Raw genomic sequence first — 27,116 nt, 5'->3', positions numbered from 1 at the left:
CTTATTGCATGGTTGCTAAGCCAACTGGGCATGCGGTCAGGAAAGTTGGCAACGATAAGCCCCCGCTGAGTGAGAGTATCAGAGCCAAGCCAAACCACGTCGGCTTGTAGACAAGTACTACATAAATTATTCATTACTTGATAGCCTTGATGAAGACAGGGAGAGAAAAGGAATAGACGCTTCGGGAATGGCGCGCACACACGAATTTCTGTCTGCCGTGTATACAGGCCGTGTTCTTAGCCCTACTCTGTGGGTTGTGCGTGAGGAGAAATTAGGGGAAAGTGGTAAGAAATAGAAAACCGATATAAACGGCCGTGGGGATCCATTGCGCTGACCACGTGACACTCTATCCGCTAAAGTTGGCACTAACTTCGCCGACAAGCGGCGGTCGCTCGGCCGGTATAGTTCGCTTGCGGACTACAGGCCAGGGAGTTTGTTTGTGGTAAGAAATAGTGGAGCAGTGGTTGTAGCTGAATTGAGGGAGGTGAGAGAGGCACTTTAACGAAGGCCATGTTACACTCTGCACTTCATATTCTGTGGACTCGACCAAATCCACTTTGAATTCTGGCGGCCCGGTCTCAAAACACGAACTGTATATTGTGTGATGTTGGAGTGCGAGGTAACATGAAGGAGTAAAGGCTCCACCTGTATACGAACTCTCATAAAACCCGTTGATATTCAAACGGGAAGTGGTAAAAAGCAAATTTTGTCAAAAATAAGTTACGAACGAGGGTGATGTTGCAGAATTTCGTGACATAGACTTACGTTAAGTCACGACTTCTTGCTGCGATGTCTTAAAGTTATTTGGGGCTTTATTACGCAGTTTGAACAGTTCAGGATAGATGAGTATTATGGAGCCATCTATGAAGAATTGTTAATGCCAACTCTGATACACACTAATTTCGCGGCAAATTTTAAATTAAGAAGGTAAAGTTGTTCCTTTAATTAAGCACCACGCCATGAAGGCGTGGTCGAGTGGATGTGTAGAATCACATTTTCTTGGCTTCGGCACTAGATGGAGGTGAGTGACAACCTTCACGCCTCGGCCGCTTTACCCCCGGAGAAAGAGCCCGCGGTTCCCATTGGATAAGAGGTTGGGTGGACCTCAGAGCAGGTCTGGACGACGTGGAGAAGAGAAAATTCTTGACCCTACTGGGACTTGAACTCCGAACCCTCGGTCGTCCAGCCCGTAGATATTTTAGAGTATCATCGACCGCTCCAAAGATCTGTTGCAGGTCTGAAGCACTGTGTAACAGGACCCAGGTTGCATTGCGGCTGGCCTCTGGACCGAGCCGTGTTGTCTTGATTTCCAGCCCTGATCAGATTGTGATGTGCATCAAGGCATTGCTGTTCTTCTCAACTGTGTCCACCCAGAGGAGAAAAGGGCGCAGATTTGTCGGCAGGCGCAACATGAACTGCGAAGCCAGTCCCTCATTCTTTCATGACGCGCCCACAGACAGTTTTAATGTCTCTGCCGTCTTCAGTATATCCACGATCCGCTTGCACTGCGGTTATGAGTGTGATGATGTGTCCAGTGATGCTTTTGCAGTACTCTCTGCCCAATCCCAAAGCTGGGAGACCATCCCTTATGCACTTCCTGCGACTGTCAGCTACCCTCCATATCTAGAGGACGTCTTCATCGCGTGTAGCCCAGTCGGGCCCTTGGCTTGGCTCTGCTTATGTGTAGCTACGAAGTACTGTTCGGTGACGTGTCGAAACGTTCGTACAATTGTGATTTGTTTCGGGATGTGTGCTCGTTACAGCTCAGTTTCTTGATGTATATGACGCAGATGGCTGCGTATCTTGAAACCGGGATCGATGTTGAAGGAATTCCACAATCTTTATTAGCTACGTTTACGTGGATAATCAAGTCAAACAGGTGAAACCGGTCAGTGAAACACCTTGACTCCAGATGACATAAGAAAAAGAGGCGACAGGAGCGGCAGTGGAATGGAATGAAAGGCGTCGCTTTCAGGCCCTGAAGGCGCATTTGTGTGGGTCAGGTCGCTGAAGAGAAGTAAGGACGAAGAGGAGGAAATAGTGAGGATGAATAATCAGAAAGTGGATTAATGTTAGGGGGAGGGCCGCGCCATAGCTCAAGCGGTTAGTCGCTGGCTTCCCACCGTGGCGGCCCGGGTTCGGTCCCGTGTCTGGTCAAGTGGGATTTGTGGTGGAAAAATTGGCGCTGGGGCAGGTTTTCTCCGAGTACTTCGGTTTCCTCTGCCAATCTTCATTCCACCAATTGCTTCACAATCACCCTCACCTATCATCTGGGGCTGGTACAATAGGCCAGAAGTGGCCGCAGTATAAGGGACTTAGTCCCACCCCACTAGCAATAAAAAAAAGGGTAAGGGGAGAAGAAAAGGAATGAATGAATGTGTAAGGGGTGGGCCTTCTTGCCCTTGCATCGCGACCGCAGTGATCTATTGTGCCTCCCCTTCTGATTATCCCGTCAACAATCCTTAGCTTTGAATGAAGGGTAGGATTTTGTACGTGGGGACGTCGAAATAGTCACATGGTTCCATAAGATATTGACCCAAGTGACGCAGTCTTAAATAAGGTATGGTCTCACATTCCCACAGGATATGTGTGGCTGTTTCATTTTCTTCTTGACACCTCTCACAAGTGGGACTATCACTTAGTTGCAGTTTGAAGAGGTGTCCTTTGAGGTGACAGTATCCTGTAAGTAGTCCTACCTCCCATCGTAGCTGGTTCCTGTTTAACTTCAACAGTTCCTTCGATCTTTTAGTAGTGGGTCCTCGTATGAGTCCCTTTGCTTGCCTGAGTGCAGTTAAGGATTCCCAGTGTTTCTTGTGATTCATGTTTGTCCAGTCCCTGTTTGCCTTTCTGGCGAGTCCTATAGATATGTCACAGGCTGATTCACGTCCTATGAACGGATGTTCAGCTCCAGTCTTAATAAAAATAAAACCTAACGTCATTAATTTGAAGAATTATGGAAGGCGGCCTCCATTTGTATTAGGACTCTGTGCTTCAGTGAATAGCAGTTCGCACTGTACGGTGCTGCTGTGCAGAAAGAAAAGTTTTCGTGAATATTGCAGAACCTGCTCACTTAACCGTCCACTGCTGAAATAGTCTGCTCCTGTTCGTAACTAATAGCAATTCTGTGTGGTTCAGGCTTTCGGGACTACGCCGCGTCGAATGTTACAGGGTTTATTCACGTTTCGGCACACTTCGCAGTTGCTGTCTTCAGGGTTAATTGCGGCTTTTTGCAACATGTCGGAGGTGAGACTTGCGTAATGCGAGAGCTATATAAGCTGTGAAACCCCTGAAATTGGAAACTGCAAGGTTCGCCGAAACGTCGGGAAACCCTCGCAGTTCGACTTGGTATAGTTTTGAACGTCGAAGCCACACACTAAAGCTCCAGCCGTGGAAACGTTAAGGGACTACTAATACAAATTATAAGTACAATATTATGTTTTTGAACATTATCCATGTTGTCTGTATCTGAAAACCGTCCTGTTTATTTTTCAAAACGCAACGTTTCGGAGATTGGATTCTGTCTCCGTCTTCAAATAACACGTACTCAGTTGAGCCCAATAGATAGAGTTAGTCCCTATGTCCGGAGACAAGGCTTAGCTCTATGTGTTGGGCCCAACTGAGTAGGTGTTATCTGAAGACGGAGACAGAATCCAGTCTCCGAAACGCTGTTTTGAAAAATAAACAGGACGGTTTTAGGTATAGACAAGATGGACAATGTCCAAAGACATAATACTTTCAACAATGTACCATCGTCACAGACTTTTAGATCTTAAGTGCAAATTATAACTGTAACATACAATGACTGCAGGTTATGCCGAAACCTTTGCGCTTGTATCTGCCATACTGCACGGCTTCACAACGTATAAGATCGTGATGTTGATGCGACCTGCACCCACACATATTTTGTGCGTTCAGCTGTTTGTGTCACACGTGACGAAGTTCCATTGCATCCTGATGCTGAGCAACGGCACATAATCTGCAGCCATCCCTGCAGGGAATTTCTTGACACTGTGAGCTACGAATGAAATATTACCGTCTTGAGCACTGTCCATCTTGACATCACCACAAAATTCCCCAGTGTTTCACCAACATCCTTGAGCCCTCTCTGATTATGCATGTAACTCGCAGCCCAGTTAGTATTGTGACTAAGCTTCGGAATGAATGACAGGGATCGTGGTTCGGTTCCAAGCATGGAGAGGAATTTTTGTCTTCGTGTGTCTAGACAGACTCTGTAGCCCAGCCTTACTCATATCCAATGGATTTAGTGGTGAGTGAAACTGGCCACCCATCTCGATATAGTTCTGACGTTAAGAATTCGCGGAGCTACGCCTCCATTCCGCCATATGTCTTCATTACGCACGAGCACAATTTTACTTTTATTCATAAATGTACTATCCTGTGTGATGCATTTCTTGTGACGCAGCTGTCGGGTCATTTTATGCTTTATGTAAGTAGAAATTCTGATGTAACTTCACAGTTTCGTACTTTTGTGGTATTTTATGCACAGTTCTCTGTATGTGTCTCCGGTACCACATCCCAATTGGTAGGGGTAAGGTAAAGCTACCTCTGTAACAGACTGAGGAGGTCCATAGGGTTGTGAAACGTCGATGCTGCCACATTTTCTAGACGATCGGCTCACAGATGGCTGTGAGGTTGTCTGCCTTACGCGCCGGCATGTCGCCCTTTACCCCCCTCCACCAGGAATCTTCCTGGTACTCATTTCTGTTAGAGGCTGAGTCGACCCCAGGGCCATAGTGCGGATGGAAGGATTAGGCGAATTGAAAATTTCCAATGATATAGGGAATCGAACCGGCGACGTTCCGGTTTGTAGCATAATGCCTCAAACAACTACCCTGCCGACGTACCAAATGGACTCAGTCTCACCCCCACCCCACGAAATAAAAAGTGAGATGCAATTACGCCCAGTTTTCTTGAGCAGAAACCTCGGAAGTTCGTTTGACTGGTCCCTCCTGTCCGAGACACGGAGCAGTTCACTCAGATGAGTCGCTGTTCCAGCCTTGAGCTGTTCATGCGTTCCTGGAAGCCGAATGAGTGGACGGGATGAAGAGGCTGATTGGCTCTCTGTACCGCTCTACCTGTGACCCAAGGTGATGGAAGTGGCATCGAGGCAGGGTTTTTTTTTAAGAGTTTCATAATTTTCTCCTGCTAGTTATCACTCCACCATTGCTCCGTTCTCACCCCCTCACCCCCTTAGGCCTGTGATAACCGAAGCCAGGCAGCACGTTTAGGTTGAGGGCGCCACTTGCTACAAAGTGAGGCCGTTAGTTAGCGAGCTAGCTAGCTAGCTAGTTAGTTAGTTAGTTAGTTAGTTAAGTTCGTCGATTCCGAATGACGCCATTGATTTTTTTTTCCATTTTACCTAGTCCTTCCAGCCGCACTATGGTCCTGAGTTCGACTCAACCTCTAACATAAATGATTACCAGGATTCTTGGGCGTTAAAGGCAGCCGGCGCGTAAGGATCACAACCTCACCGCCATCTGTTAGCCGATTGTCAAAAAGAATGTGGGAGCCTCGACGTCTAACAACCCTATAGGCCACCACGGCCCGTTACAGGGATAATTACCCTTTTTTTTTAGTTAGTTAATTGGCTAGTTCGTTAGTTGAGTTAGTTAATTGGTTGGTTGGTTTGTTTGTAGCTCCGTATGCATTGACGCAGCATTCAAAGTGGACGTCAGCCCAAACCACGCAACACATTGTCACATCCTCATCGTTTAAAAAGTTTGGGCCTTCTCTGACCTGGTGCGGTGCTTGTCTGCTTACAGAGTAAAGAAGTTACTGAACTCACTGGCTTGTGGAGTAAATGATAATGCGTTATTGAAAGACATTTGAGTTGAAAGTTACTTACAGCCTAGCACTTAATTGTATGTATGTATGTATGTATGTATGTATATCTGCTTATTTACCGCGTGAGCTAGTTTTTCTGAACGATGACTTCTTTAGGCGTACTCGGAGCCCTGTTGAGCGCCTGTTACATTCCCTCCACCCTCGTGTCTGTCCGTCTGTGTGCATGTAACACGCCGAGGATCGCCGAGCGGATGTGCACTGTGGCCCTCGGTGTTCTGTTCCGCTGGAATAAGTCACCAGCAGCGTCACAGAATATGACTTCCCTTTCTCGCATTTGCTACACCGTGTTAGTTTACTTGGCGGCACGCGGTAGCGTAGTTGGTTGAGGCACTGTGCTGCAAGCCGGAAGGTCGCGGGTTCGTTTCTCGATGAAGTCACTGGATTCTTCAGTTGATCTAATCCTTCCAGCCACACTATCGCCCTGGGTTCGATTCGGTCTCTAAAATTAATGAGTACCAGGAATCTTCCTGGGGGTAAAGACGGCCTGCCGGCGCTTAAGACTGACAACCTCGCCGCCATCTGTGGGTCGATTGTGTAGAAAATATGTGAGCCTCGACGTCGTAATAACCCTGTGGGCCTGCCTCCACAGCCTGTATATGTGTACAGAAGCTCCCTGGTTTACGCCACGATGTGAGTCGGTATAGCGACAGGCTACAGGCTGGACGACCGAGAGATCGGACTTCGAGTCCCTTTAAGGGTAGGATTTTCCTCCCCTCAGTGTAGTCTAAACCGCTTTCGGGGCCCACCCAGCCTCCTATCCAGTGAATACCTAGGGCTCTTTTTCCGTGGGAAAGCTACCGGGATGTGAAGCTGATCACTTCGAACTAACGCCGATGTCAAGAATACGTGGATCTATGCATCACTTCCCCATACGTCTTCATGGTGTAATGCTTAATTAATTAAGCACATGGACAACTTTTAAATGCCAAGATACACAGACACCGCGTAACCTAGTTGGCGGGTATCATTGGATGCGATAGGGTTATGACACCGTTTAGTCTGGTGGGTCGACACCCGCCTACCCTTTGCCAGGTCATTTAGATATGACCCCTTGTGCACATGGAGAGAACTGCAATATTTTGGAGTGTGTACACAGTCCCGTTTCGTGTACGTGGTCCCACCGGGTGATGAGCGGGTTGCAATTAGTTGCTTTGCGGCCCATATCGCTGCGAGTTTTGCACAACATCAAACGTTCCCCTGAATGCAGAACGCAGATTTGACCACGGGCTATTTGTGAATGCATATTTATACTTGGAGGAGCCACGATAGCTCTGTCGATATAGCAACGGGCCGGACGGTGATATATTGGAATTCGATTCGCTATAGAGGCAGTGAGCAGACGGGCTCTGGGGCCCACCCAGGCCCCTGTCCAGTGGCTACCGGGAGGAAAATCTGCCGGGGCGTCGACCTGATCATTCACCCTCAATTACGAAGTTAAGAGTACATGGAGTTTTACCTCAGTTCCTCCATGCATCTTCATTACATGATGCTAATTAAGCACAGGAATAACTAACTTCGTATTTATATTTAGGATACAGTGTTATTTTGGTACTCATCGGGTGTTCAGAAATACCTGTATCATTTCTTAATTCGATTTTGTTAGTTTACTGAAGCCTGTGTGGTTGGAGATCGGTTCCCGGAGGGTGTGTTGAGATTTCTTTTTTCATCACGTCCAGAAGTATTGTATGCAGTGAGTCGTAAACGTTCTATCCGCCGGCAGTAAAGTGGACTGAAGAATGAAGCTAACCATTCTTTTCCATCTTCAGTCGAGGGACCGAGCAAGTTGGCTCTGTGGTAACGGTACTGAGTACTGTTCCCGGAACCATCCGGTTCGAATCTCGAATCATAAAGATAATTCTGAACTGCAACAGGTTAGATGTCCAATCCGTAAAATAAAATTGAAGAATGTTTTTTTTTGCCCTTATATAAATTGTAAGAAAACGGAAGGCTAATTGGATTGGTCATGTTTTACGCAGAAACTGCCTTCTAAAAGAAGCTATCGAAGGAAAGATAGATGGGCGGATAGAAGTGACAAGAAGACGAGGAAGAAGACGTAAGAAGATGCTGGATGACCTTGGGGACAGAAGAGGATACTGTCATTTGAAGGAGAAAGCTCTAGATCGCATTAAGTGGAGGAATTGTTTTGAAAGAGACTGTGGACCTGTCGTCTTGACAGATTACTGATGATGATGATGATGATGATGATATAAATTGAATGCGTCCTCCGCAACACTTTGACTTGCGCTTCGAACCTCTGCACATACATTTCCGCGATTGCTGCATAGTGCATTCAGACGAATTTTGTGATAATACAGGGTTATTCTAAATTATTATCGGGGTTTCCATGGCATATAGTTTTGAAACTGGAAATGACGAAACAAAACTGCTTACGGAATATGAAAATGTAGCTCAAAAAGTTTTATCGCTTGTAGAATCAGTCTGCAGAATGTTAACCCATGCCGCGTGTATTTCCAGATTCATTGAACACATGATCGACCCTCGTATCCCAGTAATCTTTCAGCTTAGGTATATTCCTTGAAGTGTGCAATTTGTGGAACGCCTTTATAATAATATCCTTCTATTCTTCTGCTTGTAAGTCAAGATATTCTCGGCGGCTTCTTCGCAAATCCGCACTGTCCGTAGTTAGATTGGTCGCCCTCTTCAGTCCGCTCGCAACACACCAACACGAACATAATCTGCGACGTGTCCGTGCCTTCAGCGAGCTGCCGATCTGTTCCAGTTACCCCTCCGCCCCGGCCGCATCTCGCGAAGAAAGAAATGCTGACCTTGAGAATTGCAATTAGTATTATGACGGGCAAACCAAGGACTCCACGCTACGTGTACACCCACAGCGCAGTGTTCGGTGACGGATATGGTTCGTTGGTTTCTTAGTTAATGACTCTGTAAACGTAAAATTGCCCCTGTGACTTATACACGACGCCATGAATCCGTTTGGGAAGTGCACACGTAGCAGGACGCGTTCTTAACCCCGACACCAGACGTACATGAGCGTTAAGCTACCCCCGCCAGTACCCACTGTATAGTGGCGTCCCCAGAGCCCTCGGTATGGACTCTGTGGGGAAAATTACGAAGACACGTCCATCCCGTAACCTTTTCTCAGTAGGGCTGCATGGCAGTAGAGACTGGTAAAAACAAAGGTAAAGCTATCCCAGTAACAGACCATGGAGGCCCAATTGGGTTGTGAGACGTCGAGGCTCCCACATTTTCTAGACAATCGGCTCACAGATGGCGGTGAGGTCAATTTTACGCGCCGGCCGCTCTTACCCCCAGGAAGATTTCTGGTACTCATCTCAATTAGAGGCCGAGTCTGCCCCAGGGCCATAGTGCAGTTGGAAGATGAGGTCAATTGAGAAATCCACTGACCTCATCGGGAATCGAACCCGCGACCTTCCGACATGTAGCATAGTGCCTGAACAAAGTACGCTACCGCGTGCACCAGTAGGGACTGGTGACACATGAAATGTTAATGTATTGATGGACGTACATAGCGTCTCTGTGTGGGGTTTGCTCAAACTCACGCGTTCACCGAGTAAAATTATTATCGCTTGCCCCATGGTTGATATTTGGAATACCGTCGTAACTGGCTTTCCAAACTGTTATCACAGTGGCTGTCTGTCCGTCACCATCTCAACAAACCGCAGCATAAGTGGTTTCTGCACGGCAGGTGGAACGAACATGGTTTTGCTTTTGAAGCATGGATTTGGGCTCCATTGACAGTCGTTAGTTGGCTGTGTTTGTTCATGATAACTTTCTTCATAGGAAGAAATCGATAACTCCTGAAGAAGTACAAGGTAGTATACTCGTATATCACTGTTTTATTTAATTATTTACTTAGAAATGTATCAGATGTGTCGTGGGACTGAGTCCCTTGGTATTGCTGCCTCAAATGGGACTACTGTTCCAGCAACTGATGAGTTAGTTGTAGGAGTGGGGTGAGACTGAGTCCCTTGGTACTGCGGCCTCAAATGGGACTACTGTTCCAGCAACTGATGAGTTAGTTGCAGGAGTGGGGTGAGACTGAGTCCCTTGGTACTGCGGCCTCAAATGGGCCTACTGTACCAGCCCCTGATGAGTTAGTTGTAGGAGTGGGGTGAGACTGAGTCCCTTGGTACTGCGGCCTCAAATGGGCCTACTGTACCAGCCCCTGATGAGTTAGTTGTAGGAGTGGGGTGAGACTGAGTCCCTTGGTACTGCGGCCTCAAATGGGCCTACTGTACCAGCCCCTGATGAGTTAGTTGTAGGAGTGGGGTGAGACTGAGTCCCTTGGTACTGCGGCCTCAAATGGGCCTACTGTACCAGCCCCTGATGAGTTAGTTGTAGGAGTGGGGTGAGACTGAGTCCCTTGGTACTGCGGCCTCAAATGGGCCTACTGTACCAGCCCCTGATGAGTTAGTTGTAGGAGTGGGGTGAGACTGAGTCCCTTGGTACTGCGGCCTCAAATGGGCCTACTGTACCAGCCCCTGATGAGTTAGTTGTAGGAGTGGGGTGAGACTGAGTCCCTTGGTACTGCGGCCTCAAATGGGCCTACTGTACCAGCCCCTGATGAGTTAGTTGTAGGAGTGGGGTGAGACTGAGTCCCTTGGTACTGCGGCCTCAAATGGGCCTACTGTACCAGCCCCTGATGAGTTAGTTGTAGGAGTGGGGTGAGACTGAGTCCCTTGGTACTGCGGCCTCAAATGGGACTACTGTACCAGCAACTGATGAGTTAGTTGTAGGAGTGGGGTGCGACTGAGTCCCTTGGTACTGCGGTCTCAAATGGGCCTACTTTACCAGCCCCTGATGAGTTAGCTGCAGGAGTGGGTTGAGACTTGAGCCCCTTACCACCATCTAAATTAGAGGGCTGTTTTCTGTGATATGACGTCGTATAGTCTGGTATAGATTTATTTTATTTCCAAAGGACCTTCTGTCTCAGTTTTCAGATGACTGCTTCCTAGGATGTGACGCCGAATAGTCTGGTAGAAAGTTTACAAACGTTTCGGTGAATCCTGCTGCCTCCATCTTCAGGCACATCATCTGATAACGTAATATTCCAGAAGACAGTACCTTCGAAACAAAACGAAGCGGAGAATGTTGGAGCACAATATTCTTCATTATCTGTTTCTATCTTACTAACCGATCAACTAATAGAAATGTATCCGTTATTGAAAGGGTTCTGAACACTGTATGTTACACGCATAATTATCATGTTTCTGGACTTTTCATCAGCTTCCGTAATTAATATCAGATGCTTCTAATAGACTCCCCAGATTTTCACCTGAGGATGGAAAGAGAGACAGTCTCCAAAACACTGCTGTTCTCGAAATAGCAGACTACAGAAACAGAGACTCAGTAACCCTAAACACCTTCAGCAGATTAACTCAGCAAGCATCCCCGTCATAAACGCTCGTACTTGTTTACTTAGCTGGAGCTCCGTGTGAGAGCCGTAAGGATTTTAGGCATATTACTTGAAAGTGAGCAGAAACATAGACTTAAGTATTGACGTAGGAGATGTCGAGTATTCAAACAGAAATATAGTGTGTGCCATTCAAACCTCCCACATTTTATCAGATCTTAGAACAGAAATTATGAATGGTAGGAAAATGAAGCTACAGGAAATACAAGAACAACTATTTTTTTTTATTTGACACACTAATAAACCTCTACACTTGCACCATTGGTATCACGAACAATATCCAATCTGTATTCAATTTCTTGCCACGTTCTTTCCAACGCGTCCACTGGTACAGTAGCAATCGTTTCACGGATGCGGGCTCGTAAATCTGGGAGTTCATTCACTGGAGGCACGGACACACAGTCCTTCATGTAACCCCAGAGGAAGAAATCGAGCGGAGTGAGGACCGGTGAACGTGATGGCCACCGAATTGGTCCGCCACTTTCAATCCAGCGTTCTTGGAAAGTGGCACTGAGGGACCTCTGAACATCCAGACCCCAATGTGGGGGGGGGGCTCCACCTTGTAGGAAGATTATGTTAGGCAGCAGATCGGCTACCTGGGGATACAGGAATTCTTCTAACATGTCAAGGTATACGTGGCCGGATAGTGTAGCTTCACCGAAGAAAATCGGAAATAAAATTTTTTGAGTTTTTCTTTCATCTAGTGTTAATTATAATCCGTAATTTATCACAATTTGTTCGCAATGATTGGTTAAAATGTGGGAGGTTTGAACGGAACACACTGTATGAAACGGTTCCGGAACAATACAATCATTAATGTAAGACTTTCTTTCTGGCCCGCCAGAATAACACAGTAATTCCGTGACCCTTGCTGCCATATTTATCAGAATGGGCACAACATTTTACCACTGTAAAGTCAGAATAGACTCATTACATTACTGTACGAGGGAGAGTCAGTAAATAGGTCACAACTGTGTTGCTATCTGGTGATACACATAGAAATCTATTACGTCCGTTACAGCTGATTTACTTGTGACCTATTTACTGACTCTCCATCATATTTACCAACGTTTCGGACGAATCAGACCACACGGTGCCAGAGCCCGCTGTGGAAGACCAAGGTTCAGGAACGCCTTGGTAGCGTCCAGTAGACGTGACACATGTTGACACCTCATGAATTCCGGTTTGACAGCTTTGTCGTCTGTTTTCATTGATCACTCCACTGTGACAGTTCCGTCGTGCAGAGGGCAATGTGTTCAACAATTCGTTGCCCCGAAATGCTTTGTGACGTTTTCCGACGACAAGGTTACACATTGTCCTCATGGCATATAACGAAAGTTTGCTATAAGCGTATATTTAAAACCTGCTTGGGAACGGACACCGTGACAGTTATCCTACTGAAATAGTTCCAGTGTATGCAAGCGGAACTCTCCCTCGTTTGGTTGTCTTTCGTATGACGTCAGGGGTTCACGGATCCCAGGTTGCGTCCCCTTGTTCCTTGACTTACTTAAGGGCTCTGTATTACATTGAAGTTTATTTAACGACGCTGTCAATGACTTAGACTATTTATGAGTGTCGAATTGTGGAACTGAGTAATGAATTTGATAGGGCTTGGAAGAAATTGGTCGTGGCCTGTTTTAAGGATCTATCCCGGGGTTTCTCTGAAGGAAGGAAGAAGTTATGTAACATCGATTATGTACTGAGGTGTTAATTATGAACAGTTGTGAGAGGAATTGATATTGGCCTATTTTAACGTCAAATTCGTGCGTTTGTACGTACTATATAGGAACTACAGTTTCAGGAGTCGAACTTGCGGCGCCTGTATTCATATCAAATTCTCAGATTAATAACGAATCTGCCTATCCTGACATTTCAGTTCACTGCGAATTTATTGTTAGTGTATATTGTTATGTTGTGTGTCACTATACACGGGTTCATATTAGACATATTGACTCTTACACGACTCGGAACTACAAGCAATTACAGAGCAACCGCTAATTCTTACAGTTCACAAATCACCACAGCACCAGCTAAACCTTTTCCCAGCCTGCTGTGTCTTCACAAGCCATTCCCTGACATCGGCTTCTAACAGTTGAGAGTCTTCAGTTTCATGCGCTCGATTCCTCTCTTCATAGCCTCCCATGCAGAACTGGCTCTCAGCTAACTTTGTCCGTTGCTTATAACATCTCAGCACCGACCACATAGAAAACATAGCTCTTGTATCTTTGTAGTCCAACTGTTGCATTATGAAGAATCTGCTTCCTTGCAACGGGAACGTGTTTATGGAGCCGTTGCCCAGAAAAAATCGTTGTTTACAAAGTCACCGCTTAGCAACGCTTCTATGTGCTACTGTGTTGTCACGTGTCACAGTGTCTAAGACGCGGGTTTTGATTGGTGAATCGGTTTATTGTATCTTCACTAGTCATAACTACAAAGAATTTATAACACTCCAAATTATTATTGGAACAATAACACATAAAGTAAAGTCTTCAACACTTCAATTCTGATCTTCCCTTGTAGCCTTCGGAACTCTGCTGTTGGATTCTGTCTGTCAGTCCGTTATCTTCGCTCTCTTATAATCCTCTGTTGAACCGTGTAGAAGTCACACTGCACTGCACTGCACTGCACCTAGCTCCTCACTAGTCTCTCAATTGCCTTGAACTGCCCTCTCAATTCAACTGCTGAACTGAACTGCTGGTGTCCAAGTCGAAGTCACTTTGCGACTGACGGTCGCAGATATTCATTACTATTTGACAGTTACGGTCTTGTTTCTGTGGGGCGCCCTCTCTGACGAGAGGACGGGTCTGTCTCTTGTATATGCTGCTGGCTCTTGCCAGCGCAGTCTTTCTCAGGTCCGATTCCCTTGGTATTTCGACCATATTTTACTGTCTTAGATTTGAGACTTCACTGCTGATGTCAGAGGAGTTAAACCGCCAGTGAGTTCGTCTTGACGTCAGGCCCCTTGAGGCCCACGACCAGAGACTTTTCCAACTGAACTCTTGCGGTAATAGCCCCTATGTAACATCCTCTCTGAGGAGAAGATGGGTTTGTCTCTTATGAATACATTCGACCTTTCGTCAAGTGTGTATTTCGCACATATAATATGTTATCGAAAACTCTTCCTTTTACTTCACACACAAGTCCTCTGTCAGTACAGGCTTTACACAGCAGATCATTCTTAACTTACAGATCTTATGCTACAACGAAATCTTAGTCATTTGAACGGCCGTAAGCTTGGCCACCGCCAAGTTTAAGCCTCTTATATTTTCTGTGTCTGGCTTCACCTTGTCCTATACCGCGAACATGTTCATTCTCATGATTTTGTATGACTTCTGCTTGTCGTCTGCACAATTTTGTTATATAATCATATACATGCTGAAAGTTGAAAGCCGCGTGCAAGTCGCGGACTGGTGAGCTCAAAGTCAAAGTCACATTGCGACTGACGGTCGGTCAGTCTGTCTGTCTTGGTGTCAAGCTCCAGCTGGGGTTCATGACCAGATTTTTTTTCTTCTTGTTTTTTCCTTATATGAAAGTTAGTGTCCTGTCCACTTAGTGAGCCCTCACTGACGAGAGGTCGGGTCTGTCATTTGTTAGTCATTGTCCGTATTAGTAAGTCCATTGTCAGTATTTATATATTTTTACAAATTTAATCGTAATTCCTATTTCTATATACAATATATACAGGCCTCTGTCAGTCCAGGCTCAGGACAGCAGACTATGCCCTGTTTCTAGTAGCTTCCGCTACAACGGCAGTCTAGTCACTTGAACGGTCGTATGCCTGACCACCGCCAAGTTTAACCCTCTTATACTTTCTGTGCGGGCTTATCCGTGTCCAGTGTTGCGAACATTCTCATTATCATGATTTTGTATGACTTCTGCTTGTTGCCCGCATAATTTTGTTATATAGTCACTGTATATCCCACAGGAACAGGGTGGCCCAGTTATACCCACAGAAACTGGGTTCCCTTTTCGTCGCCTCTACCACTCGCAAGGCTACGGCGGAGGTATTCGACCCCGCCTCCACACGGGAGTCACTCCTTGACTGATTGTCACTAGCTGTCCTGCTTATAACACCTCGGCACGGACAACACAGAAAACGCCGTTCCTCTGCCGTTTCTAGTTTCCGTATTAACATGCTTGTTTGCGGAGCCGTTACTTAGTAACGGCTGTAGTATAGCTGCTTCTTTCGCGGTCTTTTCATAGCATCGGGTCTACATGCAGCAGTATTTAACTTGCTCACTTAAAGACAGTTCGAATTTTTTTTTTACTTTTTTTTATTTTTATTCGTTGTGTTTCCGACTCTTTTTGTCCATATTTCTAAATATTATGACTTCACGTCTTCGGTTCCGTCTTCTGTGCAACTCAAAGTGCAAGTTTTAGGTTCAAAATTGAGTTGTTAATTAAAACTCTCAATTCTTCCTCTGTATTTATCCTGTTTTATTCCACGCATTTCGGTCCTCACGGCCATCATCAGGTGGCCTAAAATTGGTTTGATGAAACTTCCGCACTTCACGCACCGTCTTGACTCTTTTTATGATTCGGTTCTGAACTACACAAGACACAAAAGAAAGAAATACAGCACCAAAACACTGCGCTCAAAGAAATCTCAACTTCAGAATGCAGAATCGAATAATAGAAAATGTTGCGTAGGTTCACCAAACCAGTTTTAGTGCACCTGATGATGGCCTTGTAGGCCGAAGCTTGTTGTGTAAAATAGAACAAATAAAGCGAAAAGATGTGACTTTAATTACAAATTAAATTTTTAATTTAAAACTTCTAGGATAAGTTGCACAGCGGACGGAAAAGAGTACTTGAAAAGAATACAAGTACAACAGGATGCTGAGATACAACGTTGTGACTACATGCCGAAGCCTCACAGTATCCATCGCGCTGAGCATCGGGTTCGAGTGTCATAGTATTCCTGCCTCTTATTCGGCAGGTGCCCAGTTCAAAACTCGGCCCCGAGACGTTTCACGGTCGGAATTTTGTATTTTCCGTCACTCTCTGCAGGCAGATGCCGCGACATTACCTCAAGTTAGGCCACGACAACTTTCTTACACGTCCTTCCCTGAACCTACCATTCGGCGCCATGTCACTCGAGAAATCGTCGCCTCGTTAAATGTCACGTGTAGAGGTAACTGTAGACTGGGTTTGAATTGGTGACCTACAGGTAGTAACTACAAGTGATCATAACAGTGATCGCTATTTTGCAGCCTCCAGTATGTTCACTTGACGTTGCCTGGTAAGGGATTCTAACAATTGCTATTTCTCTGCTGTGTCTTCACTATGCGTTTCCTGGTAACGGCTTCTAAAAATGGCTGTTACTGTGCTTCCTTGCTGATGTCCGGTACAAAACTGACTGCCAACTATCAACTGACTTGGTTCCCCCAATTCTGTGCTTTATAATTCCTCGGCAGATACCCGTAGTTCAATCTCATACGCTAATCGCTTTCCGTTGACGCGGGAACGTGTTTACCGAACCGTTTGCCCAGAAACAGGTCTGGTATGACCACAGCAAGAATGACTCTGCTGGCGAAGACCAGCAGCAATATAACCGGCCGACTGGAATAATGCATCTGCATCGTGTCCCTGTATATACTGTGGGCGAGCGTAATCTGGTCTCCAGACGTCTCCTCGCTCTGACGTTTGCAAAAGCATGGTAACGAGCGTCTTATCTGTTTCTTACGAAGTGTGGTGCAGCCTGCAGAGATGGAAATATCAAGAATGCCGTCTTCTGGGATGTGGTGCCGCGTAGATATTGTGTAAACCGACGTTTCGGAGGAACGTATCTCCATCTTCAGGGTATAAGAAAATCCGCTTATCTAATTAAGCACTACACCATTAAGGCGTATGGGGGGATGGATATATAGATCCACATTTTCTTGACCTTAGCATCAGTTGGAGGTGAGTGGTCAGCTTCACGCCCTAGTCCCTTTACTCCCGGCGAAAGAGACCCCCGCATCCATTGGATAGGAGGTTGGGTGGACCCCAGAGCCGGTCTTGACGACGCGGAGAAGAGAAAATTCTTGATTCTACCAGGACTCCAACTCTGACTCACCCCTTTGTCGTCCAGGCCATAGCTAGACGCTATACCGACTACGCTATTCCGGGAAAAATATATCCTCATGAGAGATGCTATATTTATTGAAAACGTCCAGAGATTTGCAGGTGCTGTTTGCAGCTATGCCACACCTTGAGACCTTGCTGACGTTAAAGGTGGGAAAGTCCCTAATTTGCTTAGTGGATACACGGAGACCAAAAGTGTCCGTAACAGAACTGCAATCAGTTTTGTTCTTGAAAACTCTTATTAACAAATGAAGCATGATGATAATGATGGTTATTTTTACGCCACTGCATAGCCTCCTCATAATGAAAGACCTGGCAACTATGTTCCATGGCTATAAAATTGGAAGACCTTGATGCCGTGGAAAGGGAAGGTATAATGGCGGCTGTTAATGTCTGGGTTTTGGACTGAATTCATAACCAAATAACTCCCCGGGAAAGCATCCACGTATTGCACAATTTCTCAGAATGGAATTGCGTATAGATTCAACCCATAACTGAATATCATGTTTGCAACTACAGGGAATCGTGATCAAATGTTTCCAGAGATGATGCGATTGGCTGGCTGACTGGGGGCTATTACTGCTCTCTCGAGACAAAGGTCACTTCTTGAAGGACCTTAAAAGTTAAAAAAAAATGTATTTGCTGCTTGTTTGGTTCCGTGTTCGGCTTAGTTTTCAAACCCGGAAGATGGAGTCAGGATGTTCCTCCGAATGCCTACGCGTCACAGGGTGAACATTAGATCTCACAGGACTTACAGGCAGGTTGTGGGTTCGTATCCTGGCCTGCTTGGAATATCCGTGTTAACATGAAAATAAATGTATTTGTTGTAGTGCGTGTAAATTTCTGATAAAGTGTCGTGGGTTTGTGCCAACACAGGGATTTGAATTGTGTAAACGCATAGTTTATGCTTATGGTTAAAGAGGCAGCACTGCATAAAGGCGTGTGGTAGAAGGAGGTATGGCTCCACAAGTTCCTAACCTGGACAGTAGAAATAATATAGAGTTTCACTTGTACAACAGCAGAATTACCCTGTATCTTTAAAACTTAATACTGGATTTGAGTAGTTCACGCTTGGAACGCTTTACCCCCAGGAAACGAGCCCTTGGTACCCGTTGTGTAGGAACCTGGGTCGCAAAGAGACTGGGCACTATATAGAAGAGAAAGTTGTATTTCATCTTGACTGGGATTGAACCCCCGACTCCTCGGCCAACAAATCTGAGTTCAGATTTGAACGGCGTGTGAGTGTTCAGATTTTTGTTTTGCGGTTTGTGGCACCGTGTTTTAAGATGTTTCGGAAGAACATACTGCTTCCATCTTCATGATTGATCTTGTAAATGAAATTTGTCGTATGCAACACAGTTTCCTTCCGTCACCATATTTGTGAGTTTTAAAGACACATTTCATATCAGATTTGTTGGTACGTTTGTCGCTTTTTTATTGCGAAATTACACGTTCGTGTATGGGTGTGAAGCTTGGTCTCTGACATTAAGGGAGGAACATAGACTGAGGGTGTTTGAGAACAGGGTGTTGAGAAGAATATTTGGACCGAAGAGAGATGAAGTGACAGGAGGTTGGAGAAAACTGCATAGTGAGGAGCTTCATGACTTGTACTCTTCTCCAAGTATAATTAGAATGATCAAGTCAAGGATGAGATGGGCAGGCCATTTAGCAGCACGGGGCAGATTGGTGGGAAAGCTAGAAAGGTAGAGACTACTAGGAAGACAAATGTTGAAGTGTATCTTGGATAGATAGGATGGGGTGGTATGGACTGGAATAAACTGGCTGAGGATAGGGATTAGTGTAGAGCTCTTGTGAACGCGGTAATGAACCTTCGGGTTCCATAAAATGCTGGGAAGTTTTTGAGTAGATGCACAATTGGTGGCTTTTCAAGAAGGGCTCAGCTCCATGAAGTTTAGACAGTGATGGTGGAGAGGTCTATTTGCGGAGAAGTTGACTGTACAGACAGCCAAAACTAAAATTCCCATTTGTTCATGATGAAGGCTCCGCAAAGAACTCGCCTTTTGTGTGGGCACATCGAGGCTCGAACCCGAACTCCTCTTTCCTTTTGTGTAATTAGACTGTAGAAACTGGGATGTGCTGATTGTTAGGATTGGTCTTCCTTGATGGATAAAGCATTGTGATTGGTCGAAGAAAACTTCGAAGGAAAGGGGAGACTAGTGTAGGCACGTGATCCCTGCCACAGTTCATGGTTTTGTAAAGAGAAATAATAATAATAAGAAAACACTCGTTCACCTTGAACGCGTTCCCCGTACAGAACACCGCCACTCTGTGAATCATTGAGACGAAACAAAAGAAATACGAGATCTGACTTGCACTGCGACTTGCGAAGTTATCCTGTTACCAATACAGCGAGTTAGTGTAGCCCATCTCAGATAGAAGTAGCGATGAATTGCGGGTTGCAGTGGCAACGAGGGTTACCTTACCCTGGGGGAACAAGACCCTGGAGAACCCAAGTGATGAGAATATTTCGACCTAAGAGAGAACGTAAATATTAAAATATCTGTGTATAAAACTCTACAGCGTTTGTGGACCTTGGCCGATATTCCAGTTTCTTAATCTACACACAGTCGGTACGAATGCTTGTTCCGGAGATCAGCCCGTCTCAAGGCCTGCTACCTACACACAGAACAACACAAACACGGAATAAACGCACAGAGACATCCATGCCTCGAATGGTATTCGAACCCACGAACCCAGTGTTGGAGCGGGCGAAGACGGTTCACATCTTAGACCGCGCGGCCACTGTGGCCGGCAAATATTAAAAATACGAAACAGTAATTTTTCCTGTAGTTTTGTATGGGCGTGTAACTTTGTCTCTGACATAGCAGTGCAGTATTTAAGGTTCTCACAGTCGTGATTATGAAGAGTATACCATCTTCTGGGTTATAACGCCAGTGACTTTCGACGGACTACACACTTCCAGCTGCACTATGGCCTAGGGGTCGACTTAGCCCCTAACAGAAATCAGTACCAGGAATTCATCCTGGGAGTAAAGGACGGCGACGCATAATGCTGACAACCTCAACGCCATCGGTGAGCCGATTGTCTAGACAAATATGGGAGCCTCGGCGTTCCACAACCTTATGGGCCTCCACGGCCTGTTACAGGGGTAGCTTTACCTTTAACAGCGTTATGAGAGGGATGAAATTGTGTGAGGTTGGAGAGTGGGGCCCCTCAATTTTTAAGATGGCAACTGCTGATGTAGATTAATTCAGTGTTGCATGTACCGAATGTGTAGGAGCAGAGTCACGTGGGAGTCAATCACAGTGGCCGCGCGGTCTAAGGCATGAACTTTCTTCGCCCGCTCAAACACTGGGATCGTGGGTTGGAATCCCGCCTGTGCGCTTATTTTGTGTCTGTCCTGTATGCAGGTAGCGGTCTTGCGACGGGCTGATCCCCCGTCCAATGAGCCCTACCGTGTAAGAAGATCAACAAACTGAAAAGCGGCCAACGTCCAACGAAAGACTGTAGAGCCATAGATAGACTGATCGGTCACCCGGGGAATATGTTTACTGTGTTAACTTAGTTGGTATTAAGATTAGTATAAAGATTTTGTGATTACTGACTCTGTAGTCATTTCAAAATGCCTTTTTATATTTATTGTTGATCTCTCCAAATTCCTGGACACGACGTAGAAAAGTCGGTTGGTGTGTATCCAGTACAGCTTTTATTGTGGGATTTTTTACGACGCCGTGTTAGGTTACGTAGCATCGAATGTTGATTGATGAATAATTAATTTAAAGGGATTCTGAGGAAATCGGTTGCGGCACAGTTGTGTTCCTGTACCGGAATTTGCCAGGAGGTGTTGAAGAAATCCACGATATAGTGAGAATATCCGGTGTCCCCGGTTGAGATTCGAACCGAGAACGTACACCTTTCGTTCCAGCGCATCTGATCCTCCGATAAGACAAGAGATAGTCTTTGAGGTTATAAGGAGTTCGAGACGTGTTCCTCCGAAGCGTCTGTTAACTTTCAACGGACCACATTGCGTTATATCTCGGCTTGTCGATTGGTTCCCTGCACTGCTTCAGAGACCCGACAGATGCCTGTAAGAAAACAAATCATGACAGCCTTCGTGTATCATTTTTCCTTGATCTTGTCTCATGACTCCCAAGTTCACGCCTCTGTCTCTCTGGAAGCAAAAGGACAGAGAGAGATAGTAACGCTGGAATAGGCTTACAGCCAGAGATCACTCAGTCACCGTGACTGCACGATTGGACGCCAACCAACTGGACGGCCTTCGGTACCTTTACACGGAGCCAGATAGTTTTACAGAGCATCCACTGTTCATTTCGGTTGTCATGGTTAGCTTCAAACACACGAGTTATGTGCAATGCACAGCGTCAAGGTTTCGTTTAACTGCCTCGCAAAACCGCAAGATAAAAAAAAATAAAAATGCATTGTTATGAAGTGTGTGTTTCACTTATTTTCTACAACTGATTTTAGATTATTCCTCTCTGCTTACTTATTTAGCGAGTCATGCCATGACACAGTTAACAGAATTCCGCCTTTGTTATCATCGCTAAGCTTCTTTTGCCTCATGTAACTCGACAAATGCGGAATGTATTTTAATTATATTTATATAAATATAAAGCTACCCCTGTAACAGGCCATTGAGGCCCATAGGGCTGTGAGACGCTCCCCCACGTTTTCCAACGGCTCACAGATGGTGGTGAGGTTGTCAGCCTTACGCGCCGGCAGGCCGCCCTTTACCGCCAGGAAGATTCCTGGTACCCATTTCTCTTAGAGGGTGAGTTGACTCCAGGGCTGGGATGCGGTTGGAAGGATTAGGTCAATTGAAAAATCCATTGACCCCATCGGGATTCGAACCCGCGATACTCATCTAGAGTTTTACTGAACGTAACCAACGCATTTCGATTTGGGTCTAAATCAGGCAATAGTAACGGATGTTTGATATGATGATGATACAGAGGTAACGTTGTAGGACTTGTATTCTGCAGGTACTCGGTTCTGATCTCGCCTGGGTCACCGGTTCTCCCGACTGAGATTCTTCATGGTTTTGTCCAGTCCATCCAGGCAAATTTTCGAATAGTACCTCGTTTGGGTCACGCCCACTTCCGTCCAAATCCTTTCCAGTTCACGGTTCCTGAATCATCCTACAACCCGACGCTGTATAGTTTCGGTACTGTAACTCGACACATAACTAACCACTTCTGCTGCTGCTGCTACTGCTTGTGTTATTGCGGACATCACGAGCGTAACTCGCCACATATTTATCAAAGCGAAAAATATTTTGAATTCCCATTGTAAAGAAGACCCCCTCCCCAATAAAATCATGACTATGTTCCCGTGGGTACAGACAGTAAAATGTGATTCTTCAGAACGTGTCAAGTACACTTCGCAAACAGTTCTTAACTCCTGACGTGCTGTGGTGCCAAGGTGTTTTGAGTTTGTTGATAGAACTTTCTTGTTTGTTTCAGATGACAACCGAATCGAACAGAGCGTCCTTGTGAACTGTCGGTGTTCTCGCTGTGATCACAATCTTTACAACGACGTCAGCACTGCCGGATACTCGTCCCGACGCTGCTCTTCTGCGGAGGTGGCGTCACAATGCATCGTCGACGTCGGTAATAGTTATTTAAACGAAAACACAAGTAACAGAAACGAAAGCGTGAAACAAGTGTCCCCCACGCGTTTTTTGGACAATATAAACAATTCGTTTTGTGTTTCCGGGGGGGTAGAGGTGTCATGGACGTGAAACACGAATTAATTTACCGCGTGGGGGGCGGAGGGGGTGGTGTAAATAGCATCATGAAAGCGGGTCTGGGCGGCGCTAGTGCAACTGGTGGCTGTTTGTCAGACGAACTGCTTCTGAGTAGTGTGAAGACTGAACCAAGGGTACACAGCCCATGTGACCCCAGTGCAGGGGTAACGGCGCCTAGTATTGAACTTGGCCACCACCTGGCGTCCAGCGCCACCGCCACCTCAGGAGTGACGCCAAGTAGCAGTGGCAGCGCCACAACGCCGAATGGAGGTTTGTTTAGTGGCATCACTTCAAGTAACAAACGACATCGAACCGATGACTGGTTACCATCGCCGTCCCCTGGTTCTGTGGGACCTTTACCACCTCTTACACCCTCGCCGGGACCTCCAGGACATCCCTACACCGTCATCTCTAACGGGTATTCGTCACCGTTGTCTTCAGGCAGCTACGATCCTTACAGCCCGAACGGAAAAATTGGTGAGTAAATGCTCGGCAGTATGCCGAGTCGCATTGTATACTTTGCACGAAGTAAGTCAAAGTGAACACGTGAGGAGGGCCCGCCTGTTTCACTTTCAAGACTGCTCAGCTGATATCCGTGAATTGGGGATAAAGGTAAAAATGTAAAGCTATCCCTGTAACAGGCCGTGAAGGTCCATAGGGCTTTGAGACGTCGAGACTCCCACATTTTCTAGACAGTCGGCTCACAGATGGCGGTGAGCTTGTCAGCCCTACGCACCGGCCGCCCTTTACCCCCAATAACATTACTTAATTAATTTCTGGTACTCATTTCTGTTAGAGGCTGAGTCGACCCCTGGGCCATAGTGAGGCTGGAAGGATTAGGTGAACTGAAAAAATTCAGTGACCTCGGGAATCGAACCCGCGATCTTCCGATTTGTAGCATAATACCTCAACCAACTACACTACTGCATGGGCTGTTGAATTAGGGATCTGTTCTAAAAGTTGCTGGGAAAAATTTATATGCTGGTGCATAAAACCCGAGTAAAATTTAATCTTTCTACTAACAGCGCATTCCGAAGTTTATATATATACAGAAATTTGCGGCTTTATTTTGTTGAGAAATCAGGAAGATGTATTAGACATGCATGAAACATTCCCAGGGCGGTTAGGGACGTGTGTCATAATAACACAAAAACTTCAGCCAACTGAGAGCGAGTTCCACTACTTCATACGGGCTTACGAAAATTTTTTCTCAGTTGTGCTTACTGCTGAATATTTGTCACGTGTGGGAGTGACGGGTTTTGGATTGGATGATTGGATTTATTGACACCTTACTTACACAACTCGGGACTACAGGCAGTACAGCACTGTCGCTGATGTTACAGTTCATCATTACACACCCACGGGGATTCTCAGTCTTCATTAGCCATATCCTGGCAACGGATGTCCAACGGTCCCACTGTCACTTCAAATCACACATGAAGTGTTCTTTTTACAGCCTCATTCATTTCTTGGCTTTCTTCTCAACCACCTTCGACTGCCATCTCCAGAACTTGACCCAGTTCTCGACAGAAACTGACTAAAATGAACTCTCTCAACTTCTGACAATTAACTCTTCTCAGCTGAACCCTTTTTTATAACCACTTTGCACGGACCACGCATTAAATACAGCCTCTGTTGGTAAGAAGGCGTGTTTACTGATCCGTTCCCTAGCAATAGACGTCTTATTGTTGCGCGCGTTGGCTCTCGCGGGAATGTGTTTAAAAGGTCGTTACCTGGCAGTGGGTTTATACATAATATTACTTACAGGTGGAAGAACCGGTCTCTTTTTCTGTTGCCGGCAGGTTTTAACAGCCATTTCAGTACGGAATGCAGTTTGATTAGATTTGCAGTTTTGAATGTTTAGTTTACAGTAATAAATTGCTTGACTGACAAACAGCGCGATGAAAATCAGTTTGACAGAATTAACATGAAGAAGTGTAATGGGTTTATTATGACAGATCTAACAAATTTCTGTACTATGCGAATATATCACAACAATTTTATAGGTAAATTTATCCCTGTAACAGGCCGTGGAGGCCCATACGGTTGTGAGACGTCGAGGCCCCACATATTCTACACAACAGATTCACAGATGGCGGTGAGGTTGGAAAGATTCCTGGTACTCATTTCTTTTAGGCCGAGTTGACTCCAGGGCCCCTGTGCGGCTGGAAGGATTAGGTGAATTAAATCTTCAGTGACCTCATCGGGAATCGAACCCGCGATTTTCCGGCTTGTAGCGCAGTGCCTCAACCAACCATGCTACCGCGTACACCCACAATGATTTTATACTTGTAATAAATAACCGACAAACCCAAATTGTCGATAGAATCAGTTTATTAAGATATTGTTTTTGCTATATATTTGTCATTTACAGCATCATCAGGCGTTTATAAACACAAAATGCACCCACGTTCAGTACTGGACTGCGTGTCGCAGTGAATCCATTGCTAAACAATTTTGTCATGTATAAATGTTTACATATGATTCTTATTTAAATATGCCGAAATACTTCTCTAAAATCAGTAAAGCTGATTTAAGATTATTTTTATTTGTCTAAAAATTATCCTGTTACATGCATAGGAGGTTTTATGGAAGGGAGGGAGTAAGGGAATGGTGCTAGCGGCCTCCGTATTCTAGAGGTAACGTTCCCACCTCATGACTCGTAGTACGCGGGTTCAAATACCCGGCGGAGGTCGTCGAATTTTTAAGGGCGGAAAAATTCAGGGAACAAGTCCTCCGGGAGGGACTTTAAGCCGTGGGTCCCGTGTCGTAGCTTTACGGCACGTAAAAAAAACCTCATACCTCCAATGGAGATCACTGAGCAAAATTGCGGACGTTTGCCTCCCAACAGCAGTCACTAATACCTCCGGTAGATGGGGGAAGCATTATAGATACCTCTCAGCTAGTAGAGCCGGTCTCGCTGGCTGGGCGGGACTGATGGTAAGCACCAATACCGGTAGGATATAGAGACTGGTAGACATCATAGAGGGAAGCGCAGTGGACTACTACAGGTCTAAGTGCATGGGGAAACCCACCCTCTCTAATAACTAACTAACTAAACTAAGGGAATGGTGCTTGTGACGAATATGACAGTTGCTAGGCAACGGCTCAGTAAACACGTTCCTGCGGGGACAAATTATTGGCAAAGAGTCCGTTGCTGGACGACGCAAACACATTTTCCATGGATACGGCGTTCTCAGTGTGTTTTCTATGTGGTCAGTGCCGAAGGGTTTTAGGAAACAACGATGGTCGTTTGCAGGCAGTCGTAGAACGAGAAGCAGAATAAAGAGAAGCCTCGGCGGTCGCTGTAATAACTATAATTGAAAAGAATTGCCTGTAAATCCAACAATCGAATCCGGAACCCGTTATTATTAGTCACGGAACCCCGGACACGTGGCAATATACATATGTGGCCTTGGGGATAAATTATATATGATAAGTCACAAATGGAAGTAAAACAGCTGTAATGGACGTAACAGGTTTTCTGTGTGTAGGTAGCGCAGTCCAGCTTCATGACAGTCAAGCTAGCAGCCGCGCATGCGAATGTTCAGAGGTTGGTTTCAGTAGTCAAAATGGCGACCGTTCTTTAGTATATACTACCGAAGAGCAGCGTTCTGGTATGCTCTTATGTGGGCAGAAAGGCTCATTGCAAATTATATTCATAAAGAAATGTTTCATGTTTACGGTGGAAAGTGTATGTCGCGTAAAGCCGTTCACAACTGGGTGGCAAACGTTTCGCTGATGACGAAGAGTTTGAAACGGATGCGCGGAAGTGGCCGACGCAACAGTCAAAAGACTTCTATGTACTGCGGGTTTCGACGCACTGGTAAAGCGATGGGTCACCTGTATCGGTGTTGGCGGAGGATATGTCGAAAAATAAAGTTTTTTTTTTTCAGGTTCGAATGTTCACATGTTTTACGTTTTATATCCATCTGTGACCTATTTACTGACTCTCCCTCGTACAGTAATGAGTCCACTCTGACTTCGTATAGAGTGGTAAAATAGTGTGCCCATTCTAATAAATAT

The 27,116-nt window shown here is 45.7% G+C and overlaps 1 protein-coding gene across 6 annotated transcripts in view; it reads left to right on the top strand.

Moving 5' to 3' along the window:
- Positions 1–27,116, top strand: part of LOC111874015 (ecdysone receptor) — a 513,347-nt gene that overhangs the window by 293,267 nt on the left and 192,964 nt on the right. For all 6 annotated transcript variants that reach the window (XM_023869122.2, XM_023869123.2, XM_023869124.2 and 3 more), the window contains one exon: positions 22,807–23,567. In XM_023869122.2, the coding sequence (XP_023724890.1) occupies positions 23,075–23,567 (493 nt within the window). In that variant the 5' untranslated portion in view covers positions 22,807–23,074. The remainder of the gene's footprint in view (positions 1–22,806; positions 23,568–27,116) is intronic.

Source organism: Cryptotermes secundus, unplaced genomic scaffold (genome assembly GCF_002891405.2).
Source record: "Cryptotermes secundus unplaced genomic scaffold, Csec_1.0 scaffold1230, whole genome shotgun sequence".
Taxonomy (NCBI): Eukaryota; Metazoa; Arthropoda; class Insecta; order Blattodea; family Kalotermitidae; genus Cryptotermes; species Cryptotermes secundus.
The sequence above is the reverse complement of the archived record's forward strand: the minus strand, read 5'-3'. Positions and strand labels throughout refer to the sequence as shown.